This window comes from Sinocyclocheilus rhinocerous, unplaced genomic scaffold (genome assembly GCF_001515625.1).
Source record: "Sinocyclocheilus rhinocerous isolate Xijiao unplaced genomic scaffold, SAMN03320098_v1.1 scaffold1874, whole genome shotgun sequence".
Classification (NCBI taxonomy): Eukaryota; Metazoa; Chordata; class Actinopteri; order Cypriniformes; family Cyprinidae; genus Sinocyclocheilus; species Sinocyclocheilus rhinocerous.
The window spans coordinates 258,403-270,685 of NW_015626862.1; the positions used below are offsets into that span (position 1 = coordinate 258,403).

At 34.2% G+C, this 12,283-nt stretch overlaps 2 protein-coding genes across 3 annotated transcripts; one reads left to right on the top strand and one right to left on the bottom strand.

Annotated features, from left to right (window-relative positions):
* Window positions 1–199: 199 nt before the first annotated feature.
* LOC107716491 (tRNA-specific adenosine deaminase 2-like) lies at window positions 200–3,273 on the bottom strand. The gene is made up of 6 exons (XM_016522972.1): window positions 3,111–3,273; window positions 2,662–2,766; window positions 1,881–2,031; window positions 1,014–1,120; window positions 777–849; window positions 200–690 (listed from the first exon to the last, which is right to left on the bottom strand). Exons 1-6 carry the CDS (start codon window positions 3,207–3,209, stop codon window positions 575–577), a joined length of 651 nt encoding a protein of 216 aa, XP_016378458.1. The 5' UTR covers window positions 3,210–3,273; the 3' UTR covers window positions 200–574.
* Window positions 3,274–3,599: 326 nt separating this feature from the next.
* LOC107716471 (peroxisomal biogenesis factor 3-like) lies at window positions 3,600–9,216 on the top strand. Of its 2 annotated transcripts, none has more exons than XM_016522941.1 (12): window positions 3,600–3,822; window positions 4,437–4,568; window positions 4,663–4,744; window positions 4,834–4,877; window positions 5,369–5,490; window positions 5,588–5,654; window positions 6,664–6,718; window positions 6,855–7,011; window positions 7,538–7,608; window positions 7,918–8,040; window positions 8,223–8,319; window positions 8,414–9,216. In XM_016522941.1, the coding sequence occupies exons 1-12, from the start codon at window positions 3,750–3,752 to the stop codon at window positions 8,495–8,497; spliced, it is 1,107 nt and encodes a 368-aa protein (XP_016378427.1). In that variant the 5' UTR covers window positions 3,600–3,749; the 3' UTR covers window positions 8,498–9,216. The 2 variants fall into 2 exon arrangements, with proteins under 2 accessions (XP_016378427.1, XP_016378433.1); XM_016522947.1 differs by having other exon boundaries at window positions 6,855–7,005.
* Window positions 9,217–12,283: the final 3,067 nt, after the last annotated feature.

The following is a 12,283-nucleotide window of genomic DNA, read 5'->3' on the forward strand; positions in this document are numbered from 1 at the left end:
TTTTTTTTTTTTGCTATTATAAAGATGGTCAGCTTCCATGTTCATTCACTTTAATTGTCTAAAAAAATGGGATATATATTTTTGAAGAACTTGTTATAAAATTCACCTTTTGTGCTCCATTAAAGAAAATAAAAAACAAGTAGAGTGAGAACGTAATGACACAAATTAATTTTTAATTATCCCTTTTAAGTTTATGGCTATGAAGTAAGTGGAAACTCCACCTGGGGCTGTCCTGCATCTGCTAGTGAGCCCAAGACTGAGATCATTGAGAGTTCAGAACCAGTTCTCTGGGTTGTATAAGGACACAAAGAGAGCAAGAGCTGGAGAAGAACCTGCGCTTTAATGCAGAACAGGCCCAGTCCTTTGCTTCTACACACTGTTAACAGACAACTCACAGCGTGAGAGCCACAGAGAAGAGGAGGCCTGGACGTTTACAAGCAATGTGATCCAGATAATGAGCAAATGTGGTTCCTCAAATAGTAGATTAAATCAATGATCTCAAAAAGATGGTCAAATCAAAAGTCACTGAGATCCAGGCACTGACAAATGTCTGAATGTTCAAATATTTTCCATTTCAGCTCAAAGAAGCAATTGTTTCTCTCCCCTCATTTTGTGATCCTGGTTTTACCTGAATGACTACAGCGCTATCTGGTGGACTGATCAAATCTTTCCTCACTTTAGGTTTGGGAGCTAACAAAAGGGAGAAAAAAACATCAGTTTCAGAAACAGGACAATGAAAACATTAACACATGCATACATTAACAGATCTCCCTTACCATTTGGGTTTTCCTGTTTATAAAAAGTCTCGAGCATTTCAACAGCCTCTTCCGCTCTATAGCCAGCGATGCACTGTAATAAGCTACAGCAAAAATATGCAATGTGGTCTGGACTACAATTTAGGGAATGTGGATGTTTCTACAAGAAAAATATTCTAGCCACATAGAACGGTTCAGAATGTCTATGAGCTGGAATTTAAATTGAACTGGATAGGAACTGGAGGGAAATTCTTTTACCTTAAATGAAGTTCCAGTGTGTGGTAAATGATCTGATGAGACGTCCAGGACGGATCCACAGCCTCCAAACCGCTCATTTTTGCACCCATATACAACAAGAGGTATGTCTGTCTAAATGTTAAGGTGTCCTTTTAGCGCTGAGATTTTTTTTAAACTCCAGACAATAACAACCTGGGGTAAATGCAATAATGCTTTAAAAATGTACTATTCGCAAGAAAAACAAATTTTTTTGACTACGAAGTGCTGTGATTGACACAAAGATCTACAATACTGCTCAAATGTTTGGTATCTGTCAAGTATTAAGAAATTAATACTTTTATTCATCGATGCATCAAATTGATCAAAAGTGACTGTAAAGACTTTATAATGTTAGAGAATATTTCTATTTAAAATAAATGCTGTTTTTTAACTTTCTATTCATTTTAAAGAATTCTGGGGGGGGGGTTCTTATTTTTATATATAAAAATATTAGGCAGCACAACTGTTTTTAACATTGATTATAATAATAATAATAATAACAATAAATGTTTCTTGAGCACCAAATCAGCATATTAGCATGATTTCTGAAGGATCATGTGACACTGAAGACTTGAGTAATGGCCAAGAAAATTCAACCCTAACCCTAAATGTGAAATTCAATGGTAAAAATCAATTTGAAATGGTAAAAATAAAATATACCGAAAATGAAAATATTAAAAATTGGGGGGGGGGGGGGGGATTATTTTAAATTTCACAATATTACTGTATTTTTGATCAAATAAATTCAGCCTTTGTGGATATAACAGGCTTTTTTCAAAACCATTAATGGTACTGTATGTGGAAACTTTTCTAAGCTAATGGTGAACCACATTTTGGCATCAAGGATACGAAGCAGGCGCAGAGCAGCTGCACACATGATACATGGCTCCACTGTCACATAGAGTACAGTCTGTTCACACACCTCTATTGGGTCCTTCTCTCTGAAACGGCACCAATCAAGCACTTGATCCAGTGCCACCATTTCTGCATGCCGAGTAGCCTTGGGCAAAGCAGGCACAGGCGTGAGGTTGTTTCATCTATTCCAAAGTTTCTCTGTGTTCTACTAGGAAAAACCATTAATCAAAGTCTTAGCATAACAGAAACTGTAATATATAGGTCAATGGCAAATAAGGATGTCTGAGATTATTAAAATGAGAAATTATTTTAATAACTAGTTCATAATGCATCACCAGTTCTTAGAAATTTACATTACGCAACCACTAAAGTAAAGCATAAATATTTTCCTCTCACCTTAAGTGTGTACACATCTTAATCATGATTTGATTATGAATCACTTCCAAGAGAAAAAAAAAGCCTTGTAATGAGACTTTTATTTTTGACGATCTCTAAACAGTTACTCCACCCACACATTTTGAATTTAAGCCACACAAAAAGTCTGCAAGAACCATATTGTTTATGTATTTCTGAATAACTTAACAGATTTGAAACAGCATATTACTGTTACGCATTTAATACGTTTTGAATACATATACTGAAGCATAGGGTTATAGTCAATTACATTATAATAAGTATTGATGTTGGCTTCTACTTAATTCCAATAACAACAATAAATGGAATCATTATATTTATTTAAATGATCAATAGTTAGGCACATTGTGAAGCTACTTACATTTTTTGTTTCATTCACCTCATTTCTTCCTTTTCCAATAATCTCATTGTTGTAAACCATCAGACAGCCAACTGGAACCTCGCCATTCTCAAGGGCCTCAAGTGCCTTTAAAAGTAATTCATATGTTTAAAATGTTCTCAAAACCACCCAAAATACATTTACCATGTAGGCACACACCATACACATTTACCATGACAACCAAAATAGCACTAGTTGTTATTACAAAAAAAAACTGTGGAATTTTTTCACAAGAAATTAGATATAAACAAATACATGCATACTCAGATTTTCGACTGTTTCAAAGGCAATGTCATGTTATTTCATTGAGATTTCACAGTAAAAAATAATAATAATAATGCAGCACTGCAGTAACTACTGTATTTAAGGGGACATGGCAGTTACCATGGTAAATACTGTTAAGACAAACAATAAATATCAGAGAAATTTACCATGTCAAACGCTTTTGACATCCATGTTTGTATCTCACTATCTAACGGCTCCAGAAAAACACTCTTCTCGGGTTCAACACTATCTGCTTGCATCTCCATCAGTATCCTTAACAAATCTATAATCGTATACGTTCAATAAAGCAGCACGAATCAGGAAATAGTAGCGTTTGGCTTACATGCACACGAGTTTACGGGGGACCGTAATAATGGATATACCGTTCAGGGCGGTGGAACGACCGCATAATCGATCGATTGACATCCAGTTTGTATCTCACTATCTAACGGCTCCAGAAAAAACACTTTTCTCGGGTTCAACACTATCTGCTTGCATCTCCATCAGTATCCTTAACAAATCTATAATCGTATACGTTCAATAAAGCAGCACGAATCAGGAAATAGTAGCGTTTGGCTTACATGCACACGAGTTTACGGGGGACCGTAATAATGGATATACCGTTCAGGGCGGTGGAACGACCGCATAATCGATCGATCGACGCTATCTGTTATCTGTAGATCGCCTGTTTGCTGCTAACAGCTGAAGTTATTGCCATGTAGCATAATGCTAGCTAGTGAGTTACGTCTAACACGCTTTTGCATTTAGTTTTGTCGTTTTTTTGCGGTGTAAAGTCTGTTTTTAAAATGTTGAGTTCTACATGGAATTTCATCAAACGCCATAAGAGGAAATTCATCTTCACTGGGGTTTTTGTTGGAGGTAACATGGGCAACTTGACCACTTGCATGCGTATAGTTCAGAGATTGTTAGCTACGTGTGTAAACTCTTTCTTGTTTTAATAGCTGAATAAAAATACATATAGTTATAATATGTTAATATGCTATAATATATAGTTTAGCGTGTTATTACAGTGTTGCCAAGCATTAAATCTTATTTCCACATCCACCTAATCAATCTCAGTTAACCTGTCACCTAGTTTTTCTACACTGGCACAGTCAAAGAAAGTTGATTTGACCACCTGCATGCGTATAGTTCAGAGATTGTTAGCTACGTGTGTAAACTCTTTCTTGTTTTAATAGCTGAATAAAAATTACATATAGTTATAATATGTTAATATGCTATAATATATAGTTTAGCGTGTTATTACAGTGTTGCCAAGCATTAAATCTTATTTCCACATCCACCTAATCAATCTCAGTTAACCTGTCACCTAGTTTTTCTACACTGGCACAGTCAAAGAAAGTTGATATGGACTTTACCCTGGTATTTTTAGCCAGCATACATATTTTATATCACTGAATATATCTGACATTGCATGTCAGTTTCTTAAGATGTATATTATATTGTAATGTTTTCTCAAACTTCATGCCCAGGTGTCTATCTACTTGGTAAATATGCACAAAGAAAAATTCAGGAGATGCAGGAGCGAGAGGCAGCTGAATACATTGCTCAAGCTCGGAGACAGTTTCATTTTGAAAGCAACCAGAGGACATGTAACATGACGGGTAAAAAATAAAACAGAATGATATGATCAATTAATAAATGTCATGAAAGTAATGTTTGTCCTGCCCAGTGTAGGTAATTGTGTCTTTTTTGTAGTGTTATCAATGCTCCCCACTCTCCGAGAGGCAATCATACATCACCTGAACTCAGAGAGCCTCACCGCTTTGCTGAAGACTAAGTGAGTCATTCGTGTACATTATAGATGATTATCTACATTACAAAATAAATAAACATAACTGACATAAGTGATCATGTCTTCCTACACAGGCCAGCTAATAAACTTGAAATCTGGGAGGATATAAAGATTATTAGTGAGTTGAAGAATTTAATTTTTTTATTTTTTTATTTTTTTTGGTGTAGTATTACGGATTCATTGCATTAAAGTCAACATGAAATCAAAATTTTCTTACTAGGGTATTTACTTTCGTAATGCAGATTCCTAGTGTTATTGTGAACTTACAATCAGTTTTAATTAATACTGTATTCTTTCAAAAACATTAAAAAACCTTACCAACCCCAAACTTTTGAACAGTATTTGTTTTTTTAATGTAAGTGAAATGTAATACACAAATATTCTTTTCTGCTGATGTCATGTGGGTTATTGGAAAATGTTGAGCAATGACCAAATAGTTATTAAGGCAACACCCACTTGATTCCCATCCTGCTTTTTTTAATCGAATGTCCTGTTTCACAATTATATGTCACATTATGGAAGTAAAATGTGTTATGAACAGAAATTCAAGTTGACTTTAATCAAACTCTCATCTATTCCTGTTCTCAAACAATGATTTCTACTCTCTAGGTTTTACCCGAAGCATTGTGGCGGTTTACAGCACTTGCATGCTGGTGGTGTTACTCAGAGTTCAGCTCAACATAATTGGTGGCTACTTGTACCTGGACAACTCTGTGACAAAGAATGGAATGGTATGTCAAGGCTTGGTGTTTTAAAGGCAAAGCAACCTGATTTTACCATGTTACAGCATGTAAATGTTACTTCATTTCTCTTATACTGCTACTTTAGACCCCCTTGGCCCCTCCTGATGTTCAACAACAATATCTTTCAAGTATCCAGCACCTTCTTGGAGAAGGTGAGGACAATGTCAAATCTGTATAAGAGCGTTTAATCTGCATTAGAGTTTAATCCCATTGTATGGAAGAAAAATAATGACAAATGTCTTTGAAACAAAAAAGCATGTTGAATTGCACTAACTGAAAAAAGAATGCATTGCATTAACAGTGCTTGCATTTTTTTATGCCTTGTATTTTCAGGGCTTGCATTTTAGGGGCTGAAATTTAACATAGTTGTTTATTTAAGCTGTGAATATTTCAATTCAAAACATTTCACACACATTTTCACATTTCAATATTCGCCTTCCAGAAGTCACTTCCGAAATATTCAATCTGTTTAAAAATACGATGTATAATAATATTTCACTTTACAAATTCGCTCTCACAAATTCAGTGGTTCAAATTCGGCAGAAAATTCAGCATTGTACATCCGGGAACTGCAGGTATAGCAATAGAGGACTGATGCATGATCTCCATCTGCTGTTAGTCGCTCACCAGAAGGTGGTGCAAGCGGGTGTTGATGAAGACCAAAGCAACAGGTAAAGCAAGTCATCATTCACAAAAACTGATTTGCAGAAATGGAGCAAGCGGTATGTAGAAAATATGATTATCAGGGCCAGTATGTATATGAAAAGCTGTTTAAGACACAGAAGCTGTGTTTACATTTAATTCAGCACCTTCACTGGTACTCGTTTCGCATAACGAATATTATACATCATATTTTTAAACAGACTGAATATCTGGCAAGTGAACTCTGGAAGGTGAAAATTAATGACTGAATTTTGAATTATGAAAATGTGTGTGAAATGTTTTGAATTGAAATATTCACAGCTTAAATAAGTAACTATGCTGAATTTCAGCCCCTAAAAATACAAGGCTTTAAAATGCAAGCACTGTTAATGCAATGCATTACTTTATTCAGTTAGAGCTATTCAACATGCTTTTTTGTTTCAAAGACATTTGTCATTATTTTTCTTCCTTATCATTTCCCCTGTAGTTGATACTGATCTTCATTTTTTGTCTTTTCAGGGCTCATTGAACTGATAACAGTGGTGAAGAAAGCTGTCCAGGAAGTTCTTGGACCGTACGTTGAGTGATTGATTAGATGATGAATGAATTTTAATCTACTCATCCCATTCTCGTGGCTTTATTTGCCATTGCAGCTATTGTGTTGTGCCAGTCTTCCTGTATATTTAGCAGGAAAGTCCATGTCTCCTCAGGGTGTCTCTGAAGCAGAGTTTGTCCCTACAAGAGTTGGAGCAACAGTTAACTCAGATCAGACAGTTAGTGGAGGAGGGCTGTTCTTCCTCTAAACACAAAAGTCTTTCTTGGTACATGATGCCTGATGAAGAGAACACACTAGCCTCACAGGTAGAGATATATATCATTTATTTGTTTTTATTTCTGAATTAGATATATAATTTATTAATTTATTTTAGAATTTATTTTATGTATAGCTTCAATTATATGCATACATGTATACTTGTATAATATAAAGTATACATATATAATATTTAGATTCATGATACACTACCAAAAAGGTTTTCTTTTTTTTTTTATTATTCAGCAAGGACACAATAAATTGATCAAAAGTGACAGTAAAGACATTAAAATCTAATATTACAATAGATTATATCTATAATCTGTAATCAAATAAATGTTGTTAATAACTTTCTATAATACTTTCTATACATCTAGAATCCTGAAAAAAAAAAAGTATGACATTTTTCACAAAATAATATACAATTATATTTCATGAATTTTAATAAGACTTTTATAAGAATATAATTTTATACATTTTATAAGAATAAATTACATTTTATTTATATTACATTACATCACGTTTGACATTTTCTTGGTTTCTATCTATCTATTTTATTTATTTCTATATAATATTTTTTAGGCTTGTGGTCTCACAGAGAATGATGTCACAACAATAAAGCTGCTGAATGAAACCAGAGATATGCTTGAAAGGTGAGGGAAATCAAGGCACCTATATAAACCTACAGTTTAGAAAATTGGAAATAAAAAGTTGGGACTGTTAAAAGTTTAAAATAATTAATCACAATAAATCTGAACACCTTAACACATTTAGTTCCTTTTTAAAGGAAATCCATAACTATATGAGCTTTTGTATGAAAAACACAATTCTGGATTCAAAGAGCATTAATGATAGAATGAAAAAAAGAAGAGGAGACTAAATTGGTTGAAATCAGTAGTTTTATAGAGATCACTTCAGCATAGATATGTACTAATTACATTACAACTTTTTTTTTTTTTCAGTCCAGACTTCACTACTGTACTCTGTACTTGCTTGAGCCGAGGCTTTATCCGATTCCTAGACAACATGTCAGAGTTTTTCCGACCCCCACAGGGGGACTCCAACCCTTCCAGCACACCTGACCGGTCAGTGTACATGAATTAATTTTTTTCAGGAAGGTTCGTACAGTGACCCCAAAAAGTATTTGGACAATTAAGCAACATTTAAGCCATTTTATCACTTTCCTAAGGCCAATATATTTTGGGTTTGCGAACAATATTGGTGATGTAAAAAAATTATTCCTGTTTTTCACGTGCTTTTCTTCCAGACTATCACATGTAAGCCTCCCACTAGCCAAAATCATTCCCATCATCAACGGACAGATACATTCAATATGCAGCGAAATACCCAGTCATTTTGTCCAAGTGAGAACCTTCATATGCATTGACTCATTTTGACTTGCATGTGGCATAAAAGCTGCCCACACACACCAATGTTTGCTCTCTTTCTTGTTTTTAGGATCTCTTATTGATAGACCAGGTGAAAGAGTTTGCCGCCAACGTGTACGAAACATTCAGCAAGCTTCAGGAACTTCAGAATTAAGCACAGGACTGAGCAAGATGTGAAAGCCGAACTCCTTACAAATCTACTTTCAAGAAACTCTCATGCTGTACAGCACAGAATTGTTCTCCTCGCACACCCTGAAATCGACCCGGGGGAAACGAACTCGCGGCTGTTCTGAGAGACGAGTGTGTAATGGAGTTTAGATCCTCTGTTGTTAGCAGGCATTCCGTATGGGCTAGTTTCTCCTGACCTGCTAGCTGTCCTGTTTGTATGTTGTGACCCCCTAACCTTGTCCCAGCCAGGCATGCCAAGGTTTTTACATGCTATAATAAACTGTAGTACATTCTATTGATTTTTTTAATCCCTGTAGCATAACATTTTCATTAGATAACTTGTCACGCCATGGCTAGCATAAAAGATAATACATACATAATGATTTTCCATGCATTCACATTTGCAGGGTAGGCTTCAAAGGGTGAATTGTGGACATTTTGTATATGATATCTCTGAATCTGATGTTGCAGCTGCTGGACGCTCTCCAGGACCAAAACACAGTCATGCTCACCTCTGCAACAGTAACAATGCATGATGATTGCACTTTTACTGCTATAAATAATGCATATTGGGAGTATTTTCAGTTGTATTTACTAACGAGAATTGTTGGACTGTTGTTTTTGTTTTGCAAACTGTACAGGTTGTAGTATGCTACTCCTTTTGTAAAATGACCCATGAATGTTAATAAATAATGTTATAATTAAAATGATGCATTATTTTGACTAGAAAACTCTTTTTTGGCTTTGAAAATTTAAGCATTATTGAACCAACAGGCTGCTTTCTTACAGTAAAAAATATCGAGGACAATTATTTTGAGCTCCTCTTCCTTGTAATAAAACTCTCCCAGGTTCCACTAGAGGGCAGCACATATCTATAATCGAGCTCATAGCAACTAAACAACTACAGGTGCATCTCAATCAATTAGAATGTCGTGGAAAAGTTGTGTAGGTTACATCAAGTTCAAACAATAAACTTTCTACAGAAATAAAATCAGGAAGAAATTAAGTAATATCTGACAGAATAGATGCCTAAACATGTGGGAAGCATATGACGAATGCTATTGCACAAAACACAACCCTATTGACGCAATACTTCCTTTTACCCTAAAAAAACTTTTGTCTCTGTTGTGGATAAGACTATATGCCACCCTTTACGTAATGTACCGGAAAGAAATGAATGAATACATTAAGAACAAATAGCTATTTGTTCACATCATGACATTGCATAATCTTTTGATTTGTCAGTTTAGTTCGTGATTATATTTGTATAATTTTAAGAATGTTATGACCACAAAATAATGAATGTCTTCATTTATTTTTTACGCCAAGGATTTATTTGATTAAAACAAAACAGTAAATACAGTAATATTGTGAAATATTATTACAATTTAAGTTTTCTATTTGAATATATTTTAATATGTATTCGTGTGAATTTTCAGCAGGCATTACTCCAGTCTTCAGCGCCACATGATCCTTCAGAAATCATTCTAATCTCTAAGATCATTCTGATCTGGTGCTCAAAAAATACATTAATTATGTTATTATTATCAATGTTGAAAACAGTTGTGCTAGGTACTATTTTTGTGGAAACAGCGATATATATTTTTTTTTCAGGATTCTTTCATGAAAAAAAAACAAAACAAAAGAACATAAGGAACAAAAGAACATCTATTTGAAATAGAAATTCTAACAAATATACTAATAAAAAATTTAAAAGTATTTTACTGTCACCTTTAATCAATTTAATGCATAATTTTTGAATAAAAATATTATTTAATTAAAAAAACGTACTGACCCGAAAATTCTGATCAGTAATAATACTGTGTGCATTTTGTTCCATTTGTAATTTAAGACTAAATAAATAAATTAAATAATTAATTAATAATATTTGACATTTTTATCTAATAAAGCAAAATTCAGCCAAATTAAGACCTTTACAGTCATCTAGATTTTAGGGATATGGTAGAATCTGAGCTGATAAAGAAATAGTTCACCCAAAAATGAAAATTCTGTCATCATTTACTCACCCTTATGTCGTTCCAAACATGTATGATTAATGATTACAGAGTTTCATTTTCACTATCCCTTTTAATGCAGAGTTGACTGTCACTATAGTAAGTGTACAGTAAATTGCTTTGGATAAGAAAGCATCTGCGGGATGTACAGTCAGGTTCTGAGGTCAGCAAGTCTTGTACCAGACACAGTGCTAAGCACAAGCCTATGGAGAAAACAAGTAAATAACATCAATTTGAGACATCATTCGGGCAGCTATGTGGGTCAGTTTGTGGCTAATACCACAGCCGATACCTACACACCAGCCAAGTGTACAGGAAAAGGAGATCAGAAATTTAGTGATTCAAAGTTTATAAAAAAAACAGGACGTCAGACTGCCAATAATAATAGGCTAGACAGCTAAAACTGCACTGGGTCATGCTTAGGACAGTTTTTTTTGACAAGGGATGAGCTATATATGAGGAAACAGCAAGAATGGGCTCATTGTTGCATAAGCCGCCTGAATATGCTGAATAACTATGAGGGTGTTTTCCATATTGCAAATGCCACATGAAGCACCTCCAGTCACATGACTCGCTCCGTGCTCAGCATGCTCTATGTTGTGTATCAGCAAACAGGAAATTCCCCTTCATCACATGACACGGGTCTTTGCTTCTGTCCCGTGACCTTTTTACTGAAACTGTTTACATCAAGTACAGGAATATAAGGGAAGCATCTTCTTGTAATCATTGTAAAGACTGAATAACATTATCTCTGTTTGCTTATGATAGCCTAGTGCAGGACTGAGCAATTTATTGTTAATTTCTGGATTTTAAAGTGCTCTCTAAAAGGCTATAACTTATTATTCTTGTCATATGTACAAAATACTCAAACATTTGTAGTTTTTTAATGTATAACTTTTATGCTTTTATAACAGTGCCAGACAAAGAATATAACCAAATATTTAAGAATGGGGTGAGGGTTTGAAATCTGTTGGTGTGGTGCAGAAATAACACACTCCACCTTTAAATAATAATGCTATGAACGTAGAAAGTGCAATTTAGAATGCAAAGTGTATACTGTTAATGACAACAACAACAAAAACATGACTTATTTAACAGGTTTATAACAGGGTTTTTAATCTTTTAGATGCCACAACCCCCTAAATATGATCAACCTCATGCAAAGGACCCCATCCTACAATTGAAAATTATTATTTGAAAATATTTAATTTCTATTACATAAATTATATTCTTTATATTCATGATAGCACTGTACTGTTAGATGCATTATTTATTTATTTACTCATTTATTTTATTTTAAACTCTTTTTTTGTTTGTTTTTTTTGTTTATTATTCTATTCTAATTTTTTTTTATTTCATTCTTATTTTATAATGAATTTATTTTTAAAATATTTAAAACTTTTTGTCTCTAAATATTTCCACAGACCCCCCTGGGTATTCCCGGACCCTAGTTTGAAAACCCCTGGGTTTATAAGATGACAAGTCTTCTTTGACATAATAATAACATAGCTTATGTGACATTACAAAAAAAAAAAAAAATGTATACGTGATGAGAATCTTTTAGATAATAACCAGGAAGAGCTGGGAGAGGGCGTTTTTGTTTTGCTGCTGTTCTATGACTCATCTGCCTTTACCTGCATTTCCAGAGTCCTGTTACTCTCTGACTCATCATGATGTCAGATTGCACACAATGAACTCATGGTCACATGAGCTCATGCAAGTTAATATTCTACCAATATTCTACTGTATAAGCAGGC